At 46.7% G+C, this 23,577-nt stretch overlaps 1 protein-coding gene across 4 annotated transcripts in view; it reads right to left on the reverse strand.

Annotated features, from left to right (window-relative positions):
- The window catches only part of LOC132455173 (NACHT, LRR and PYD domains-containing protein 12-like), a 70,633-nt gene extending 48,370 nt beyond the window's left edge, over window positions 1-22,263 (reverse strand). The window contains exons 1-4 of one of the 4 annotated variants that reach the window (XM_060048941.1): window positions 21,744-22,263; window positions 10,948-11,044; window positions 6,394-6,510; window positions 258-368 (exon numbers count right to left, since the gene is read on the reverse strand). In XM_060048941.1, the coding sequence (XP_059904924.1) occupies window positions 258-368; window positions 6,394-6,510; window positions 10,948-11,030 (311 nt within the window). In that variant the 5' untranslated portion in view covers window positions 11,031-11,044; window positions 21,744-22,263. Of the gene's footprint in view, window positions 1-251; window positions 369-6,393; window positions 6,511-10,947; window positions 14,588-21,743 lie in introns of those variants that run through there. The other 3 variants (XM_060048942.1, XM_060048950.1, XM_060048952.1) reach the window with 3 other exon arrangements.
- Window positions 22,264-23,577: the final 1,314 nt, after the last annotated feature.

Below are 23,577 nucleotides of genomic sequence, written 5' to 3' on the forward strand. Positions count from 1 at the left end.
ATAATTTGTTTCAACAAATCACTTCACCTCCAAAGATAAATTCAAACTGATTCAATAAATAGGGCCTTTTGAAAGACATTTAACTTTTAAACCTGTAAAGTCTGCTACAAGTCGTCTTAATATTAATTTAATTAATACGATTGCTGGGTCCAGGAGTCTGCTCTCTGCTGCTGCTCTGGCCTTCAACACATCCACACTTTTTTATTTAATTAAGTTGTATTAGTTTTGAGCCACTCCAGTCTGTTTGAAACTCCTACCTCTCCTCTCTGGAGGGGCATCCATCTTTAAGGTTAGGAGGTATACCCATAGAGCGGTCACTCTTCATGGAGACACAGCTGGGTCCTGGGGAGTCTGCTCTCTGATGCCTCCTTTTGAAAAACAAGGACCATCTGGAAGTTAGGATTTGCGGATATCGTTTCATTTGATCATTACTTGGTCCTCTGTACCTGGTCCCCTACTGTTCATCATCTACATCCTCCCACTCGGTCAAATCCTCCGCCAACATGGCCTCCATTTTCTCTGTTACGCTGATGACACTCAGATCTACCTCTCCACCAACACCACCTCTGCAGCCACCCATTGCACCCTCGCGACCTGCCTCACAGAGGCCAAAACTTAGATGAAACACATTCCGTCAAATACCGGAATGATTTCAGAATACTACTCATCCCCTTCAAAGCCCTCAACATCCTGGCGCCCCCCTCCCTCTCTGACCTCCTCCACCGCCATACCCCTCCCCGTTGTCTCAGGTCCGCCGATGCCAACCTCCTGCACCCCATCAGGACCGACCTCCGGTCCTGGGGAGACAGAGCCTCTGCTGCAGCCGCCCCCGCCATCTGGAAATCCCTCCCCATCACATCCGCAATGCCAACACGCTTCCATCTTTCAAACTGCCCTTAAAACACACCTTTCCACCCTTGCTTTTCAACTATAAACTTTTGTTTTGTTTAAGTTTGTTTAGCTGCTTTTTTGTTTCTTATGATTTAGCTTATGAAGCGTCTTTGAGCACTGGGAAAAGCACTATATAAATGGCATTTAAGCACTTACATGTTGACATAAAAGCCCACTAAGTACCCTTCATACTGTGCATAGAGTGTTGATTCACAATGCGTTTAGCTAACATAGAAAATAGAGCAGTCAGTTTCTACATTTCTACCCAGACCTGTGTTATTCGTCATGGATAATTGGTTTCAACAAATCACCTCACCTCCGAAGATAAATTAAAACTGATTCAATAAATGGTGCCGTTTGAAAGACATTGAACCTTTAAAGGGGACCTATTATGCTTTTTCGACCTATAAACGTTGTTATAATGTTTGATAGTCATGTTTAACCAGACACAAAAAACGATGTCGATTTTTGGGAAACTTTTCCTCTCATCTGGGCGCTTTCATCATTCTCTGTCAACGCTCGGTTTCGTCCTTCTCCGCCCCCTCGCCCCCCTCCTGCCAACCCAACTCCGTTGTGATTGGTTGCCTTCCTTGAAGCGTGCGCGCGGGCAGATTTGACCAGGCATATGGGGGCGCGGCAGGAGTGCCTCTACGTAGATGATTTCCCGGAAATGTGAACAAGTGAATCGCAAACGTCGTCCCGAGTGTTTAGCGCTCTGCACAGCCACCCTAGACTGTCATCAGGGAATACGTCGAAATGCATGTACGTCATTATTTGACACTTTAGTATGGTTAAACATGACTATCAATCATTATAATGTTGGAGATCGCAATGAAATGGAGACGGAGACTTGATTGCCGGTGAAAAACACGAGAAGGATTTATTTCCCAAAACACAGAACCCGCACAGCCAGAGGTGCGTTCCTTAAGACCTGCGTTGTAACACCAGGTGGGTGCCACGCCCCCTTCCCTTAAAGGGGGCACGCACCATACAACATACACAGTGAATACGATACCGCTACAGACGCCCCCCCAGAATTCACACTCCCGAACAGTCAAGGCCAACGGGAAGGAGCCCTGAGCACCCGCCCGAAACGACTCAGCGGAACCGGTGCGGGGGCCGAGGGGGCCACAGCAGGCAGTGCAGGAGTCATGAGGCGGTGTGGCTTGGAAACCGGAGGACGACCCCGCCGCGGGGGCAGAGCCAACCCCACGGGCTGGTCCAGATCCAGGTGGGCTGGCTTGAGGCGATCGACCGAAATGTAGTCAGGCCTGCCCCCGATGTCTACCAAGAAGGCCTTGTCACCGGCCTCCAGGACGCGAAACGGACCGTCGTAGGGAGGACGGAAAGGGCCCCGATGGGCATCATGGCGGATGAACACATACCCCGCCGTCCGCAGGCTGGGCGGCACGCAAGCCTTCGGGAGGCCGTGCTGCGAGGTGGGCACCGGCGTGAAACCCCGGACCCTGTCCTGGAGCGAGGTCCGCTCCTGGGCTGCCGACCAGGGAGCTGTGGCGGTGGGGATGAAATCCCCAGGAACCCGTAGTGGCTGTCCGTAAACCAGCTCGGCCGACGAAGCCCGCAGGTCCTCCTTAGGGGCAGTCCGGAGGCCCAACATGACCCAGGGGAGCCTATCGACCCAACCGTCATCCGTAAGGCTGGCCCGGAGTGCAGCTTTCAAGGAGCGATGAAACCGCTCACACAACCCATTAGCCTGTGGGTGATAAGCGGTTGTTCGATGGAGCCGCACACCCAGGCCCCCGGCGACCGCATTCCACAGCTCGGAAGTGAACTGAGGTCCCCTGTCAGAGGAGACATCAGAAGGGGGGCCAAACCGGGCGACCCAGGTGCCTATGAACGCCCGGGCCACGTCAGAGGTCGTAGTGGATGCCAGCGGGACAGCCTCCGGCCAGCGGGTGGTCCTGTCCACCATCGTTAGGAGGTAGCTGAACCCTTGAGAGGGCGGCAGGGGCCCCACCAGGTCCACATGCACGTGGTCGAACCGCCGCTCCGGCACTGAAAAATGCGCCAGCGGAGCAGTCACATGCCGATGCACCTTGGCTCGCTGGCAAACCACGCAGGCCCGAGCCCAGTCCCGAATGTCCTTCTTAAGGCCATGCCAGACAAACTTCCCGGCCACCAGCTGCTGTGATGTCCTCCGCCCAGGATGGGCAAGGCCGTGCACGGCATCGAAAACCTGACGCCTCCAACTGCCGGGCACGAACGGCCTTGGCTGTCCAGTGGAGACGTCACACAGGAGCGTGGCACCGACGTTGTCGTACTTGATGTCCTCCAACCTGAGTCCCGTGACAGCTGTCCTCAGAGCCTGGACCTCCGGGTCGGAGGCCTGATCACCTGCCATGCTGGTGTAGTCGATTCCCAGGTGGACAGCTCCTGCGATGGCCCGGGAGAGGCAATCAGCCACGTGATTGTCCTTACCCGCCACATGGCGGATGTCCGTGGTAAACTCGGAGATGTAGGCCAGCTGGCGCTGCTGACGGGCAGACCACGGCTCCGAAACCTTCGCCATCGCGAACGTCAATGGCTTGTGGTCCACGAAAACGGAGAATGGCCGAGCCTCCAACAGGAAACGGAAATGCCTAACGGCGAGGTAAAGGCCGAGGAGCTCTCTATCGAAGGTGCTATATTTCCGTTCGCAGGGGCGGAGCTGCCGGCTGAAGAATGCCAGCGGCTGCCAGACGCCGTTCACCAACTGCTCATGCACGGCACCAACAGCATAGTCCGAAGCGTCGGTGGTCAGGGCACTCAGCGCCGCAGGCAAAGGATGCGCCAGCATAGTCGCCTCGGCCAATGCCCGTTTAGTGTCCCCAAAGGCCGCCTCTCTCTCAGCGGTCCAGTCAATAATATGCTTCGTTGTCTTACCCTTGAGTGCCTCATACAGGGGCCGCATGAGCCGGGCCGCACGGGGAACAAAACGGTGAAAAAAGTTCACCATCCCCAAAAACTCCTGCAGGGCCTGAACTGTAAGAGGGCGCTGGAAGTCCGCCACTGCAGCCACCTTCGAGGGCAGGGGAACAGCTCCCTCCTTGGTGATGCGGTGGCCCAGGAAGTCAATGGCGATCCGGCCGAATTGGCACTTGGCTGGATTGACAATCAGGCCATGCTGGCTGAGCCGCTCGAAGAGTGTTCGCAGATGCTTCATGTGCTCGGCCGTGGAGGCGCTGGCGATCAGAATGTCATCCAGGTAAACGAACAGGAATGGCAGGTCCCGCAGCACGGTGTCCATCAGGCGCTGAAAGGCCTGGGCTGCGTTCTTCAGGCCGAACGGCATCCGTAAAAACTCAAATAGTCCAAACGGAGTGATCACCGCCGTCTTCGGGACGTCCTGCGGCTGGACGGGCACCTGGTGATAGCCCCGAACGAGGTCCACCTTGGAGAACACTACCGCACCGGCCAGGCGGGCAGAAAAGTCCTGGATGTGGGGAATCGGATAGCGGTCGGGCACCGTAATGTCATTGAGCCGGCGGTAATCCCCACATGGACGCCACCCGCCGCCAGGCTTCGAGACGATGTGGAGCGGGGAAGCCCAGGGGCTGTCCGATCGCCGGACAATTCCAAGACGCTCCAGGGTGTCAAACTCAGACCTAGCAACGGCGAGCTTAGCAGAGTCGAGGCGCCGGGCCCTGGCGTAGACCGGCGGGCCAGTGGTCGCGATGTGATGCTCCACTCCGTGCTTGGTGGCGGCAGCTGAGAACGTGGGCTCCGTAAGCTCCGGGAATTCCGCGAGGAGGGGGGAAAACACATCGGAGGGTGAGAGTGCGCCCGACAGCTTCGTCGTGCCTGAGCCACTGAGCTCACATGCCAGGGAGCTAAAAGTCTCAGCACTTATCAAGCGCCGGTTCATCACATCCACCAAAAGGCCATTGGCGCAGAGGAAATCGGCGCCTAGGAGGGGTGTGGACACCTCTGCGGTGACAAAATCCCAGCCGAAACGCTGACCCCCGAAACATAAATTAACAGTCCTAGTCCCAAAGGTGCGGATGGGGCTGCCGTTGGCGGCCTCCAGGGCGGGGCCGTGGCCGCCCCCTATTCTGTCAATGCGTGACGCGGGCAGAACGCTCACCTGGGCCCCCGTGTCACACAGGAACCGTCGCCCAGAGCCTGTATCTGTGATGAATAACAGACCCCCAGAACGGCCGACACACACGGCAGCTAGCGAGTGCCGGCCCGTGCATTTCCCGATGCCACGAAACTGCACGGGGGGCGGCACCTCCTAGCTTTGGGTCCATACAGGGCGTGGAAATAGCACAGGCCTGCAGACTGCTGTGGCTGTCGTCGTGTCGCCGCGGCCACAGCGATGGTGTCCGTCATCTCCAGGTCGCCAGTGGTGTGAGCCAATACGGCCGTGCAGCGCTCGCGCCCGGCGGCGAAAAAACGATCCGCCTCCCTAGCCAGAGCCCGAAAGTCCGTGGTGTCACTGTTGGCTAGAGCTGCCCTAACACGCACTGGCAGCTGCTGCATAAATAAAGCCCGAAACAAAAAACAAGGCCTATTACTCCCCAGGAGATTGAGCATGTGATCCATGAGCTCCGATGGTTTGGAGTCCCCGAGGCCATTCAATGCCAGAAGCTGCTCGCCCCGTTCAGCCTCCGACAAACAGAACGTCTCCATCAGGAACCCCTTTAGCAATGCATACTTCCCACGGGCCGGGGGGTCCTCGAGAATATACATCGCTCTGGCCGCCGTCGAGCCACCAAGCGCGGAGACTACATAATAAAACTTGGTTTCATCCGCAGTAATCCCCTTCAGCGCGAATTGCGCCTCCGCTTGCGCGAACCAGACCCGCGGCTGCCGTTCCCAAAACTCCGGGAGCTTCAGGGAGACTGCCATCACCGGAGCAGCAGCCACGGAACCTTCCGCCGAATCGAACTCCATAGCCCAATCTCCGATCTGCGCGTCCTCGCTCTTCCAGCGCATAGAACAGTAATCCGGTAAAACGTCCGGAAACTGTCAGGGTCACCAATGTAGGAGATCGCAATGAAATGGAGACGGAGACTTGATTGCCGGTGAAAAACACGAGAAGGATTTATTTCCCAAAACACAGAACCCGCACAGCCAGAGGTGCGTTCCTTAAGACCTGCGTTGTAACACCAGGTGGGTGCCATGCCCCCTTCCCTTAAAGGGGGCACGCACCATACAACATACACAGTGAATACGATACCGCTACAATAACAACGTTTATAGGTCATAAAAGTGGAAAAAGCATAATAGGTCCCCTTTAAACATTAAACCTATTTAGTCTGCGCTCTCTCTCATTGAGTCATCTTAATATTAATTTCATTCACTCGACTGCTGGGTCCAGGGGAGTCTGCTCTCTCCTGCTGTTTTGGGCTTCAACACAACACAACACAACACAACCACGCGCGCGCACGCACGCACGCACGCACGCACGCACGCACACACGCACACACGCACACACACACACACACACACTGATAACAACAAACCGGTCTGTTTTCATCGTCAGTTTGAATCTCCTACCTCTCCTCTCTGGAGGGGCGTCCATCTTTAAAGGTAACAGGTATATCCATAGACCGGTCACTCTTCATGGAGACACAGCTGGGTCCAGGGGAGTCAGCTCTCTCCTGCTGCTCTAGGCTTCAACACAACACACACACACACACACACACAGCTGTTACTCAGAGCAATGATGGAGTCATGATGTATCACTGCTGAGCTCTGAGATGGACAACAGTAGTTAATAATGACCCCCACTATAGGGGTATTCGAGGGGACTTCCGTTTCCGGTCTTGATTGCGAGGGTGGGGGCCACAATCCCCCTTCCGCTTCTGGTCCGTGTGGGGGTGCCTCTGTGTGTGTGTGTGTGTGTGTGTCTGTGTGTGTGTGTCTGTGTGTGTGTGTGTGTGTGTGTGTGTGTGTGTGTGTGTGTGTGTGTGTGTGTGTGTGTGTGTGTGTGTGTGTGTGAGTGTGTGTGTGTGCGTGTGTGTGTGTGTGTGTGTGTGTGTGTGTGTGTGTGTGTAAGAGGGGCATGTGGGGGTCAAGCGTATATGGGTGAAAGTTGACCGTAGTCATGTGTATGTGCGCGTGTGTGTGTGTGCGCTTGCGTGCGTGTGCGTGTGCGTGTGTGTGTGTGTGTAGCAGTGGCAGCTTTTAAAGTGAGGGAGGAAGGACTGCGTGCTTGGTTGCCATTGGCCTGCTTGCACTGATAGTGGCCTATTGGGGCATAAGTATGTGACACTCAAGTTGTTTCAGGGTGTTTTGATGAACTACAACATCGCAGGATGGGATCATTATGTGAATTGATACAAATCCACCATTGGCAGCATTGGACTTTGAAAGCTGGTGGGCAGCATGTCTTGGACTACAATGGCAGAAGGAAAGGATGCAAAGCCAATTAGTCAAATCAGGCCTACTCTGGATTTGTAAAACTAAATAAAAAAAATCTGGGCATATCACTGGGCCTATTTTTGCCCTCAATGACTGAAGTTATTGGTTGTTATTTGGCTATGTTTATTTTCAGCTACAATTGCTTTGAGAAAAATAAAGAAACAATACCAAAAGTGATGCCACTTAAAATGCAACATGCTCTGAATCATTCACGTACATCCATTACATAATATCAAACAGAACGGTCAGAGTAACAAACAATTAAAAGAACAACAAGAACATTATTTCACAACTATTTACATGGGTTGCAAGCATAACACTGTTTGAGGCAATTGTGGATGGGATGTTTTGGATGGGTTGTTGGCTTAGCTCAGGAGGTAGAGCAGTTGTCTTGTAACCAAAAGGTTGCTAGTTCGATCCCCAGCTCCTCCTAGCTGAGTGTTGACGAGTCCCTGAGCAAGTTAACCCAAACTGTCGCCTTGCATGGTTGTCGGTGGGTCAATGTGTGTATTAACCGATATAAGTCGCTTTGGAAAAAGTGTCATGCGAAATGCCCTAATTGTAAAGTTTCAGAATGTTCGTCACACACGGGGGGGCTACGGTTCCCTTAGCTAGTCACACCCACTCAGAGGAGGACTTTCCTCCTCTCTCGCATTGAACCCCATGTTATTCACCGGCCGCCAATACTTTCGGGGAAATGAATGGGAGGCAATGGAGGCTGAGGGAGGAACGTCCTCCCTGAAGTAATTATCAATAGGCGATAGGGGGTGCTAATGTCCCTTTACCGAGAGAAACGAACATTACATATACAAAGGCATTAAAGTAGTCCTATTTAAGGGCATTCATTCATCAAAGTAGTCTGGACAATCTACCTCTGTAGATTCTCTGCTCTTTCCTACATTATCAATTGCTTATGTCATGTTGATCAAAATGTATTGTAATGGTCTCTATGGAAAAGTCTCACCCCCACAACATTTGGGTATTAGTTCATTGCATAAGTCTTTACATGCAAAATGGTTGAACAAGTTGTCATAATATGTCAAGCATATTCCTATACATTTCTATACACTAGCATTAGATTCTTTTTTTTGTTATTTTTTCTAAATCCGTCCTGAATTGGTCAATTGCCCCCAGGTGAATCTTGACTTTCTTAATGAAGGGGAAATGTTTGAAGCGTTAGATCAACCAATGATCAACCAGTTTATTGAAGTAGCTCAAAGGTGCATCTCATGAACCATCAAGTATATATATAGCTGGAGCACAACACAATGTTACAATGTTTGACAATGGAAGGACAAGGAATTGGACGGGCTGGTCGAAGGGTGCAGCCACATGTTTGGAGAACAACTGTGTCCTCAATCATTCAGACTTTTTCGTCAACAGAACAGGTATGTAATCTAACGATAGGCACTGTACTGTATACTTTCTGTAATGCTTCATATTACATTAACATGTATGAGCATGCAGTAACTTTACCTCACAGTAAACAGTACAACATTGTATAGTGATATACAGTACTGTAAGTGTGACCTTTACACATTTGCTATGGCTGTAGAAAAGAAGAAGCAATATGTGCTGTATACATTTGATGTAACTGTATCTCGTCCAAAATGAAAATGCATGTAATTCATAAAACTAATTTTGTGTCTTCTGGATATACCGTGCAATGGAACTGGAAGCAAGTGAACCAACGCACAACTTCATCTGCGTAGATGAGGCTGGATTAAACCGAACGAAACAAAGAAGGCGTGGTTGAAATATCATCGGCTACAGAGCTACGGTTGATGTGCCATACACTAAGGTGTAACTTAATAATTTACAATAATTGTCTTCAAAACTTTAGCCATAGTTTACATCAGAACATGTTATGTTCCAATCTTACTCAACCGTTAAAATTGGCTGACACTTTAAAATATATATATTTGATTTTGAGTTCTACACTGTTATATTGACAACATGACTAAGCAATTTGACTGTCTTATCCGTAGACAATGACACAAGGACTTGTCATTCTGATGGCACTGACATGTTCATTGAAACAGATATTTACTTTTGAGAGTTGAACTAAGGATTTTGAGCAAGAGACTTGCTTTTGCAGGTAATCCATGGTGTTTTGCTATTTCAACGCATTGTTTTGAGAAATGCATGAAAATATCGATCGTCTATTTTCAGAAAAGATTGACAGTATAGTCTATGTTTATTCATGTTGGCAGCCTACACATGAGAAATTGCTTAAAATAAGGAGCATTAACTTTGTGGAAGGGATCCCTAAATCTCTGGGCGATGATTCAAACTATCCAACCCATATTAGAAAACTACTCATTATTGATGACTTGATGAACGACGCGTGCAATGATTTAGAGGTTCAGTATGTTTTTACAAAATATGTATCGTAACCTCAGTTGTACCAGAATCAGAATCTCTTTATTGTCATTGCACAAAGTACAACGAAATTGGGGTAGAGGCTCTCAAAATAAGTGCTTTTATAAATAGATTTTTTTTTTTTTTTTATGAAATAAATATATCTTTTTAAAACAAAAACTAAATGAGAAAGGTGTTATTTTTAAAAAATATATATAGAATGTTAAAGAACTCAAAAACAAATATATATATTTTCAAATGTCAGCCAATTTTGAAAGTCAGATTGGTAAGACAATGCAATAATTTATAATTCTGCATTATTTAGAGAAATAACATCTCTGGCTTAGAAACAGTTTTTTAGCTTTAGTTTGTTTTTGATCAGATTGCCCTGTAGCGCCTCCCAGAGGGCAACCGTTCAAACAGGTTATGGCCTGGGTTGGATGAGTCTCTAATGCTATGAGCTCTCCTGAGGCAGTGTCTATTGTAGGCATCCTCAAGAGAGAGAAGAGGACATCCATGTGTATATGGATGTATGTATCTGGTACAGCATTTATTTATGCAGGGTAAAACCAGCAGAACAATAATTTTAAACAATAATCACATGGTTTTGTTTAAGAACCCACACGACAAATATCAGATTTTGTTAATAGCCAGGCAGATGTTCCCGTGGAGGACAAAGTATTTTCTAGAGCCCTTTACCGATGCTACTAGTACGCCGTATGACTATCTGCTAGTGGACTTTAAAGCCACGACCCCCGACACACTACGGCCAGACAAGTGCTGGATACATCAGTTTAATCTAACACAGGAACGGTAACCAGGACAAAGTGCAAGCCATTGTGAACCCCATTTAAGTTCCCTGTTCTTCAGTGTGTTGTTACACTACATTACCCATGATTCAATATCACAGGGCCCTCCCCATGTGCATCAGTGCTGCCAGACGGTTGCACTGAGGCGCAAACATGTCGTGTGCTGTTGCATTTACATACACCGGTAAGACAGACCTTCAGGCCAAGACACACACACACACCCTCATGACTACGGTACAACCTGCACCCATATACGTTTGCCCCCCAAATGACCGCTCGCTGCACCCCACCTTAGGAAGCCACACCTGCCTCACACACACCCCCACACACACACACCCACACACGAACCCCCACACACACCCCCCCCCACACACACACACACACACACACAGGAAGTGGGGTTGTGGCCCCCACCCTCGCAACCTATTCCCGGAAACAGAAGTCCCCTCGAAAACCCCTATAGTGGGGATCATTAATAACCACTGACAACAGTCACAGGCAGAGATCCTCTTCTTACCTCTTAGCTTTGCTCCGGCGGCCATGTTCCCCAGACAGAGCGGTCTTAGAGGTAGGACCCCCATCCTTTCTCTCTTCATCCATAGTAGACTGGAGACCTGGACACACACACAACTCCTTCTGAACTTTAGCTGTTTATTGATAGAAAAGATCATTGTGACTGCGTCACACTAAAGCATTATGGACGTCACGTCATAGATCATAAATATGAACCCCACGACAGGGTCTACCAGAAGTGGCGTACTTACGAGCTCTATTAAACTGTAAATCCCCAGTCACTACGCACATATATTTAACTTACATATCAGCACATTCAAAGGACTTCTGTCACGTCCTTCTTTTAATTGGAGTAGCATCAAGACAAACGAACGGGTCAGAAAATAAGTAAAACATGAACTAACAATGTATTCTCTACAGTAAACTCATTATTATATACCAGTAACCTACAGACAATATAAACGGTAGTAAACTGGTTGTTCATTATTGTATGTACACAGGATACTTGCTCAGTATGAGTATAAGTACACAGGATACTGGCTCATTATGTGTAGAAGTACACATGATACTGGCTCAGTAAGAGTATGAGTACACAGGATACTGGCACAGAATGAGTATAAGTACACAGGATACTGGCTCAGTATGAGTATAAGTACACAGGATACTGGATCATTATGAGTATAAGTACACAAGATACTAGCTCAGTATGAGTATCAGTACACAGGATACTGCCTCAGTATGAGTATCAGTACACATGATACTAGCTCAGTATGAGTATAAGTACACAGGATGGTTGTGTGTGTGTGTGTGTGTGTGTGTGAGTGTGTACTGACTGTGTACTGTGTGTGTGTGTACTGGTGCGTACTGTGTGTCTGAGTATGCTGTGTGTGAATGTATGTACTGTGTGTGAACTGTGTGTGTACTGTGTGTACTGTGTGTGTAATGTGTGTACTGTGTGTTTACTGTGTGTGCGTGGTTGTGTCCACTGTCCACAGAAATCACTACAATCAAGGGGTTGATGGAAGTGATGTCTGCTGTTGAAGTCAAAGCTGCGTTTCATTGACATTATATTTGTCTGTAAGCTACAAATGGTTCAACAAGCCAAGCACGAACTGAGTTGAAGGACCAGAGGTTTCATGATCGAAGATTTATTCAGCAATATAGGCCTAAATAAGTCCCCCTAAAACCATATGTTCTATTATAACTGAACTCAACGTGCTCTGGATGGTGTGAAGGCCAACATGAATTAGTAGGCTATGCTAAGGTCGTCATTAAATGATCTGCATTCAAAATGACACTTTTAGGTACCTCGTCGAGGGCTCACAGCATTGCGGACAGACGCTGCAGAACCACCAGAGCTGCTGGGTTGATGTTGTAACTCACAGGCGTCCCCAGCAGGGGGCGACAGTGACCAAGCAATATGCGGGAGTTCAAATGCGCCATCATTGAAGACTCCGATTCGTTGTACGGTGAGGAATAGTTATTAGCCTCGTCTTCAAATCCATTTCACAGAAGGTATTTTTTTACACGCCATGATTGGCAGAGGGTTTCGACGACTGCTTGTTAGTGAACTAATGTGTTCAACTCAATATGGTGACGATATATTTAGTCATTTAGCAGACGCTTCTATCCAGAGTGATCTACAGGGAATTCAGTCACAGGTGTTTTGACATAAGGTTATAAATAAACACAAAGAATTATAACATGACAAAGAACCACACACTCCTACGCACAGACACACGCAAACGCACGCAAACACACACACACACACACACACACACACACACACTCGCAGGGAGCGTGACGTCACATACGAGACATGTAGTCTTCTTTTCTCTATAGCCTTTAACTGAACAATTGCAAAATAAACGGTCAAACTCTTGACATGAAAACAATAGGTCCAAAGAATTATAACATGACAAAGAACCACACACACACCTACACACACACACACACACACACACACACACACACACACACCTAACATGAGTAGAATAGAAGCGACCGGTGGCGTCTACACCAGCACCTCCCCCTACATCAGCAGGAGGAATGGGAGGAGCCTGCAGGAGGGGGCGGGGCTCCAGAGTCAGGGGGCGCGGCCATGGAGTTGTGTCTTGGGGAACCTTTTTTGTGTCACGTCAAGCTGCCGTGTTGTTTATGGAGGAAATTTGAATTACATAATAATTCAACTTTTTACAGTTTTTTCCTTTAACTTGTTACTGTTTCATTATCTTGCAGATGCATCGACTCAAAGTGACCAAAAGTGAATCCAGGAACATGGATTTTGCATTCCTCTGCTGTTGGTGTGAAGTTCCCCGGGGTCAGAGAAGAGCAGTGATGCCACTGGTTGGACCGTGGCTTCAGTGACCCCCCGTACGTAACTGGTAGCTGTGGGTGTTAGCGCGCTAATGCTAATACCACGGGGCCACGGCATTTGCCCCACAACTCAACGAGATACACCTTCTAAATAATTCAACCATGCATCTATTCACCTGGGGATGTGTGATGTAACAAACAATGTTAAAAAGCTGATTCCAAAAAACAAGAGTTCAGCCTATAACAGGCGAGCCTGGCCTCGCCAGACCAGCCTGTCAACAGACCGCTGACCAGCACGGGCGGCCATCTCTGTTGTCGTTGAAACGCCTCGACGGCGCGCCTGCACCCTGCGCCCCACATCACCGTGTTCATCCCGCCACATGACGGTTCAACGGTTGTGATTGGTCCGTCGGTTTCGCCCTGGCGAACATTGTTTGTACGGGAGGAGGGGCCGACCGTATCCGCAGAGCAAAGTAAACGTGAGCTCGTCTGGTTCCCAGGTTCATCACGAGCAGTGACTACGGCGCGGTCTGGTTCTGGAGAACCTTTCTCTCACTCCTCAACGATAGAGGTGGCTTCTGGTAGTCGCAGTGCTCCCGTTTGACCCTGCGAAGGTCCTGCTGTGAGGAGCAGGTCGGGGGCAACCGGCATATGTCTGATCCAGGGCATATAAAGACTGGGACCAGAAGATAATTACTTTCTCTCCGTTGAAACCCATTCATATGTTACGATCTCATAGGTCCCATGGGGGTCTACCGGAAGGGGCGGACTCACGAGCTCTATAAATGCTCCCAGACTGGAAATGCAACTCGAAAGGCTGGCGTCCGAGGATGCAGGAACACACCATAACAATAAGCTGTTATAACTTTATATCAGTCAGCTGTTATCCTGCTCTAGACCATCACACTAACAATAAGCTGTTATAACTTTATATCAGTCAGCTGTTATCCTGCTCCAAACCATCACACTAACAATAAGCTGTTATAACTTTATATCAGTCAGCTGTTATCCTGCTCCAAACCATCACACTAACAATAAGCTGTTATAACTTTATATCAGTCAGCTGTTATCCTGCTCCAAACCATCACACTAACAATAAGCTGTTATAACTTTATATCAGTCAGCTGTTATCCTGCTCTAGACCATCACACTAACAATAAGCTGTTATAACTTTATATCAGTCAGCTGTTATCCTGCTCTAAACCATCACACTAACAATAAGCTGTTATAACTTTATATCAGTCAGCTGTTATCCTGCTCCAAACCATCACACTAACAATAAGCTGTTATAACTTTATATCAGTCAGCTGTTATCCTGCTCCAAACCATCACACTAACAATAAGCTGTTATAACTTTATATCAGTCAGCTGTTATCCTGCTCCAAACCATCACACTAACAATAAGCTGTTATAACTTTATATCAGTCAGCTGTTATCCTGCTCTAGACCATCACACTAACAATAAGCTGTTATAACTTTATATCAGTCAGCTGTTATCCTGCTCTAAACCATCACACTAACAATAAGCTGTTATAACTTTATATCAGTCAGCTGTTATCCTGCTCTAGACCATCACACTAACAATAAGCTGTTATAACTTTATATCAGTCAGCTGTTATCCTGCTCCAAACCATCACACTAACAATAAGCTGTTATAACTTTATATCAGTCAGCTGTTATCCTGCTCCAAACCATCACACTAACAATAAGCTGTTATAACTTTATATCAGTCAGCTGTTATCCTGCTCTAAACCATCACACTAACAATAAGCTGTTATAACTTTATATCAGTCAGCTGTTATCCTGCTCTAAACCATCACACTAACAATAAGCTGTTATAACTTTATATCAGTCAGCTGTTATCCTGCTCTGAACCATCACACTAACAATAAGCTGTTATAACTTTATATCAGTCAGCTGTTATCCTGCTCTAAACCATCACACTAACAATAAGCTGTTCTAACTTTATATCCAGCCTGTCCTCCTAGAAAATACGACCGCATAGGTCGTTTGTACCGCCCCAAATTACGACCCACTGGAGCGTATCAAAATGTAGCGCCTCTAGCGGTCATGCAAATAACGACATTCTGAAGTCTCGGGGCCGCTCGTGGACGCTCGTGGTTGCTCGGGACGCGCGTAGCCATATTAATCGTTATTATCTGAATGGGAAATGCAATATTTTAGGACAGATACACCATTAAACGTGTTTCTAATGACATTTCTAGCGAGAAATGTACATTTTCCTTGCATAATCTTCAGTCAGTGAATGTGTATGATCTTTATTATCTGAATGGGAAATGCAATATTTTAGGATCGATTCACAGTTAAACGTGTTTCTAATAACATTTCTAGCGAGAAATATACTTTTTACTTTCATAATCTTCAGTCAGTGATTGTGTCTGATCTTTAGTTTTATAGTTATTAGGAAGATTTAATCGTCTCGCTCGCATGTTTCAACGACGTCAGGTTGCTATGGGACGCTGCTTTCGCTAAACTAGCAGCTCACGTGTTTCCTGCGTTTGTGTTATTAAACCGTTACTTTATGTAACTTTTAATGATATTGTAATAACCACAGGCGAGGTATTGAGCGAAGTAAGCTTGATAGCAGGTTTATTGGATTCCACAATCGGACAGGCAGGCACAGCTCCACCGGAAAACTACAACAACCAACACTCCCGCCCGGAAGGAAACCCCCGGAACCCCCTCTCAGAAGGCCCGCACCTTCCTCCCAAACCCTGTGACGCTAAAATATCATCTTGTTGGAAACCCGTTTATCTGAGAGCCAACCCAGTCGCCAAAAGCATACGTTGACAGTGTACGTTTTCGTGAACACTGGATTACGTCGCATTTCAACATAAAATAGCGTGCTAAGCACACACACACACACACGCACACACGCACACACGCACACACGCACACAGGCACGCACACACAATGCATTTCGCTGCTAAAACAACAACTTGGGCTGCTTCTCTGACATTTTGGGTGGATTTTGAACGGTATGTGGGCAGGACGTTTTTTGCAGGCAGGACCTGGCAACCCTGCGCTGTTGCCCGAGGTGCAGAAATGCTCCGGAGCAGATCTGGATCCACCATGGCCAAAATAATTGTCATGAATAGCATGAATAGATTCATGCATTATCAATCAACTTGAACATGTGTTTTTACAGTATATAGTGGTGGAGGGATGACGTATGTTGGCAAACCCGGAAGTGAGCATCGACCTGGGTTTCCCTTGACAAAAAGCCAACGGGTTTTTTCATTGGATTTTGGATTATTGCAGAAAAATTAGCATCTTTGAAGCACCTCCACAAAAACTGAAAATAAATAAAAAAATAAAAAATAACCGTGCTCCAAAGAACGAAATGTAAACCAATGCATTCTGAATGGGAGTGTTTCTCCGATTTTTCCATGCTACACAGAACGAAATGTAAACCCATACAAATAAAGACTTCATGGTCATAATAATTTAAATATCATTAAGCTACCACTGAGTGTGTAGGGAGGTATTCTATTTTTTTCAACGGGGCTGAATCCAGTCAGTTGACCGTCATGGTTGCTATGGTGGTTGCTATCGACCGCCCCCTCTAATACTCGTGTCTCTAAAAACCACGCGGCAAAGGAGCTGCCGTCAATTGGGTTGTTTTTGTCGTAAACTAGGGTCCGATGGTTGAAAAATAGACAGATATTCCAAGGTATCCTTAAAAGGCAGCTTGGATGTGTTTATTTTCTGCAGTTTAGACTTCTTCTATAACTAATTTTTGTAAGCAAAACACCAAGCTCATTGATTTAATGAGGGAGGGTTATTTGAAACAATTTATTCAATAAATATTTGTGAGAGGTCATTCCTTCTCCTGATTTTACTTCCTATTTATGTCTAGGGTAAACCCCTACTGTCCACAAGCATCCCCCCCTCCCCATATAGATTTGGAGAATTGTTGCCACGTCCCAGTGGTGGAGGTATCATATATATATGAAAGAGGGCATTCAATTATAGCCTACTACAATGATCAATTAGGAGGCCGAAGCCCTAAAGGAAGTGATGCAATAGGTGACTGAGTCGACAACATTTAAGTAAGCTGTATAGGGTCTCTTATATATCAAAGGGGGTCTCAAAGGACGCATACGCTTCAACCTGTGGCTCCAGCACTACAGGAAATGACTCAGCAAGTGCTCCATCTCGTTGCAACTCACCCAGCGGCTCGCTTGCAAGATTTTGGCCTGAAGTTCTTCCCAGACCTACACCCTAGCCATCCAACATGCATATCTGAGAATCAGGCCTCTCTTTAATAATGACAAAAAGTTATGAGAGAAACACACATTAACTTTTTGTTATCGTAAGCGGCGTGGTGCCGGCTCCTTTTGACCTTTTGACCCCCGACTTCAAAAACGTGGCCACAGGCCAGCTGTGTCTACACACCTTTAGCCACAAATGTACACCTCCATCCCACAAAAAATGGGGACTAGAAACTAACCTCTGTCTTATGTACATTTACTGTACTGTTGGAGGTTACGCCCCTTTGCCGACCTTTTCGAGATAGCTAGGGATGCTAAAAGGTTTAAGGGCCCCGTGAACGACATATCCGAGATTTGGAGTTCTAGCCCTTAGAGAAAAAAAGTTTTCCCAAATGGAGTGTCATTTGGACAAAGCCCCTCAGAAGTGTAGCCTGCAAGACCTAATGGTTCAGAATGTGGTGGAAAAACAGTTTTTGAGATAGGAAGGTCCTACCGCCCTGAAATTTTAATACCTTATTCTAGGGCCTAACTTGGACCTCCACGCCGAAACTTGGCCCGGTCGGACCCCGAGGGCAGGAAGGGGGGGCCCTTCCTGCCCGAAACTTGGCCCGGTCAGACCCCGAGGACCCATTTGTGGCTAAAGGTGTGTAGACACAGCTGGCCTGTGGCCACGTTTTTGAAGTCGGGGGTCAAAAGGTCAAAAGGAGCCGGCACCACGCCGCTTACGATAACAAAAAGTTAATGTGTGTTTCTCTCATAACTTTTTGTCATTATTAAAGAGAGGCCTGATTCTCAGATATGCATGTTGGATGGCTAGGGTGAAGGTCTGGGAAGAACTTCAGGCCAAAATCTTGCAAGCGAGCCGCTGGGTGAGTTGCAACGAGATGGAGCACTTGCTGAGTCATTTCCTGTAGTGCTGGAGCCACAGGTTGAAGCGTATGCGTCCTTTGAGACCCTCTTTGATATATAAGAGACCCTATACAGCTTACTTAAATGTTGTCGACTCAGTCACCTATTGCATCACTTCCTTTAGGGCTTCGGCCTCCTAATTGATCATTGTAGTAGGCTATAATTGAATGCCCTCTTTCATATATATATGATTCCTCCACCACTGGGACGTGGCAACAATTCTCCAAATCCATATGGGGAGGGGGGGATGCTTGTGGACAGTAGGGGTTTACCCTAGACATAAATAGGAAGTAAAATCAGGAGAAGGAATGACCTCTCACAAATATTTATTGAATAAATTGTTTCAAATAACCCTCCCTCACTAAATCAATGAGCTTGGTGTTTTGCTTACAAAAATTAGTTATAGAAGAAGTCTAAACTGCAGAAAATAAACACATCCAAGCTGCCTTTTAAGGATACCTTGGAATATCTGTCTATTTTTCAACCATCGGACCCTAGTTTACGACAAAAACAACCCAATTGACGGCAGCTCCTTTGCCGCGTGGTTTTTAGAGACACGAGTATTAGAGGGGGCGGTCGATAGCAACCACCATAGCAACCATGACGGTCAAGTGACTGGATTCAGCCCCGTTGAAAAAAATAGAATACCTCCCTACACACTCAGTAGTAGCTTAATGATATTTAAATTATTATGACCATGAAGTCTTTATTTGCATGGGTTTACATTTCGTTGTGTAGCATGGAAAAATCGGAGAAACACTCCCATTCAGAATGCATTGGTTTACACTTCGTTCTTTGCAGCACGGTTATTTTTATTTATTTATTTATTTTCCGTTTTCTGAGGAGTTGAGGATTTTTCTGCAATAATCCAAAATCCAATGGAAAACCCGTTGGCTTTTTGTCAAGGGAACCGAGGGCGACGCTCACTTCCGGGTTTGCCAACATACGTCATCCCTCTGTAAAAACACATGTTCAAGTTGAATGATAATGCATGAATCTATTCATGCTATTCATAACAATTATTTTGGCCATGGTGGATCCAGATCTGCTCCGGAGCATTTCTGCACCTCGGGCAACAGCGCAGGGTTGCCAGGTCCTGCCTGCAAAAAACGTCCTGCCCACATACCGTTCAAAATCCACCCAAAATGTCCCAGAAGCAGCCCAAGTTGTTGTTTTAGCAGCGAAATGCATTGTGTGTGTGTGTGTGTGTTTGTGTGTGTGTGCGTGTTAGCGTGCGTGCGTGCGTGTGTGTGTATGTGTGCTTAGCACGCTATTTTATGTTGAAATGCGACGTAATCCAGTGTTCACGAAAACGTACACTGTCAACGTATGCTTTTGGCGACTGGGTTGGCTCTCAGATAAACGGGTTTCTAACAAGATGATATTTTAGCGTCACAGGGTTTGGGAGGAAGGTGCAGGCCTTCTGAGAGGGGGTTCCGGGGGTTTCCTTCCGGGCGGGAGCAGGGCCGTCGATAAGGGGTGAAAGGTGATGACGATTCAGGGGGCCCACAGCCCAGGGGGGGGCCACAATTTTTTTATTTTTTTATTTTAAATTATTATTTTATCACCAGCCCATAGTACTACCATAGTACCCGTCCCCCCCCCCGTCAACAATTCAGCGCAGGGGGGCCCATCAGTAAGTCTTGTCTAGGGGCCCAGGAATTGTAGCAACGGCCCTGGGCGGGAGTGTTGGTTGTTGTAGTTTTCCGGTGGAGCTGTGCCTGCCTGTCCGATTGTGGAATCCAATAAACCTGCTATCAAGCTTACTTCGCTCAATACCTCGCCTGTGGTTATTACAATATCTTTAAAAGTTACATAAAGTAACGGTTTAATAACACAAACGCAGGAAACACGTGAGCTGCTAGTTTAGCGAAAGCAGCGTCCCACAGCAACCTGACGTCGTTGAAACATGCGAGCGAGCCGATTAAATCTTCCTAATAACTATAAAACTAAAGATCAGACACAATCACTGACTGAAGATTATGAAAGTCAAAAGTATATTTCTCGCTAGAAATGTTATTAGAAACAATATGTAATGTAAGTATAATAAAGTGTATGGGCGTCGTCCTTATACTGGGTTGTATCCTTATATCCTTATAACCTACTCATCAAATGAATAGATTTAGCAAAAAATGTGAGTTATTTTTTCCAACCGTTGATTTGAGTTTTGATCTTAAATCATTTACACCTGAATAAAATGGCTAAAACCCTAAATGCACAGAGCAAAAACATATATGTGGCATACATACCTCCCGCGACCTGTAGAGGCGCTCGTTTTTGATACGCTCCAGTGGGTCGTAATCCGTGGCAGTACAAACGACCTATACGGTCGTAAAATTTTGCGGACTTGTTGTTTATATCCGTCACCTGTTATCCTGCTCTAAATCATCACACTAACAATAAGCTGTTATAACTTTATTTCAGTCAGCTGTTATCATGACCTCACAGGGGCCTTGAACAACGAGGTGCAGTGAACTTTTTATAGCCTCGCAATTTATAGGACCCGCCCCTCTCTGCCGTCACGTGCTTTCAGACACACACACACACGCACACACACACACACACACACACACACACACACACACACACACACACACACACACACACACACACACACACACACACAAATCTTCACCTTTGCCACGTTTAACATCCTACCCTTTAAAAGTCACAAACGGTCTACTCTGCTGCAGTCTGTGATTCATTCTACTCCAGCTGTAGTAAAGTAGAACATTTTGCGTTTAAATGATTCAACGTCTCAAGACGTTGAATCATTTACACGACTTGAGAGTAGTAAACCAAATGATTTGACAAAGGGTCCGTTTTGAAACCCTCTAAAAGGTGCACCGCAGCACCACCTGCTGGTGAGAGGATGTCAATGGGATTGGCTGATCTGAAGAACACGGACCGTCGTCACCAGTGACCTATGTGTTGATGCGGTCGCGGCAGAGTTAAGTCACCTCAATGGTCATGATAATGTAATCATAATACTGCATTACACATCTAACAACTGTGCATTCTATCTCAAGCACCTTTAAAGTCCCCTCAGGACACAAATCCTAAATCGGAGGAAACAGTCATTATAACCTCAACCTGACGCTTCACTCCAGGCTGGAAGGTTCTGGGTTTGATCCCCAATGCCCACAGTCTAACACGTAGCATTCTACAGAGCAGGAATCAAAATGATTCAATAGCAATTTGGACAAATAGCATTTGCATCCATACATTTAATAAGGTTTATAACCATGTGGTTTCACAGGAGACAAACCATCACCCTATAGATATGATTCAAAGTTATTCATATTTTTGATCTATCACGGATCAGAGTGGACTACAGTACCTTAGTCGTCTTCCTGCTGTGATGAAGTGAGCCACAACAAACTGTCCGACTCATAACAAAGAAACTATGAACCAACCAGTTGGACCAGTTCCCCTCCCAGTTCATACTCCTCCCAGACATGAACTAACATGCTAAGGTGGCTGATCCAAGAACATAACTTTATCAAAATATGAACGATCGACAGAGAGCTGTGATGCGTAGAAGCTCAGAGAAAAACCAAGAGACCCTTAATGGTTCAACCAGCATGTAGAGACACACAGTCACTGAGTCAACTGCTTCTGTACAGCAGAACCAACAGAACATAGATACCATGTTATCAATAAAGACACAGATAAACATCATCAATAGAAGCACATTAAGTAGAAAAGGCCTCCTCTGCTCTGTGTCTATTGAACTCCTCCATGTACAATCCTCCTCCATCCTTTAAAGACACCACCACCTTGATTATATGAACACTTGATTTGCGTCAGTGTGAACGCATGAATCACTAGAATCTATACAATAGATGGATGATTTCTCTTTTCAGTACAAGACACTCAGAGTACAGAGTACTCAGTAAGGGTTAACATGTTGTACTGGCGAGTGATTCTATAACAGACTAGGTATTTAGTTTACTATTTCCTTCATTCATTCCTCTTAAATGAGTCATCTCGTTGGGTTGGATTCATCTTGTGTTTTTCCTTCCTCGCACCCTTTACTGGGTGTGACTTACACCCTGTACTGACAGGTATGGAATGGCCAAGGCAAGGCGCACGCACACACACACACACACACACACACACACACACACACACACACACACACACACACACACACACACACACACACACACACACCCCACACACACACACTGCTACCGTTTGTGCAGAAATAGTTTTTTTTTAACCAAAAACAGATTGCTATGGTCCAATGAGTGTGATGTCAACACCACAAATTAATAGAAGACCCTCCATGGCTCCTATTCATGTAGTCATTGGCCTCCATGTGGGTGAGGGTGAGGGGGTTTTGATGCGTTTGAACTCCTTGTCATGTTGCTGTGACTTCATGTCTCCGGACAGAGCTGGAAGTCTGTCAAGTGTACTTTGTGAACACACACCTTTAGTCTCATCAAACCAGCACAGTTTACAACCATTGTAACGTGATGTCACTCAGTATTCAGAGGGTTCAGGGTCGCAGAATCTTTATTCTTTATTATTTACTTTATTACAACTTATAGCAATTATATTGAGATATTTGGGTAATAACGGTACAATAACGGTACAATAACATACAAACAATATAACTTAACACACAATGATCCAATGGATGGAAGTCAGCCTGCGTTCCTCCAGAGAGCTCCCCAAGGTGAAGTCCTCTGAAGGGGAGATCAACCCGCGCCGCCCCAAGAGCTGCGCCGGCTGAAGTCCGACACACTGTCTACTGCGAGGACTTCTTATACCGTGGCACAGGGGACAGAAAGGCTGGGATCAGCTCTGCTCCACACATGATGTAGGATGGAAACATCTATCATGTTGTTTCTCCTTCATCGTGTAAGCTCCGTCTCCTATTCCTTGCATTGTCTAGCCGCTCTACTTGTTCCTAGCGTTAGCCAACGTTAACCTTTGTGCCTGTGGTATCCTGGGCACGAGGGAGCAGAGATCCCCTCATGCGTTCTTCTCCTTGATGAGAACACAGGAAACTCTGTCTTTAAGTAAACATTATTTGATTTGATCCTTGACAACTGCCGTGTGAGGTGTGACTTCTCAGTTGGACCCCCCCACACACACATGTAGAAACCCATGGCAGGTGGACCCCCCCCCACACACACACACACACACACACACACACACACACA

The sequence above is a fragment of the Gadus macrocephalus genome, chromosome 4, assembly GCF_031168955.1.
Source record: "Gadus macrocephalus chromosome 4, ASM3116895v1".
In the NCBI taxonomy this organism is placed as follows: domain Eukaryota; kingdom Metazoa; phylum Chordata; class Actinopteri; order Gadiformes; family Gadidae; genus Gadus; species Gadus macrocephalus.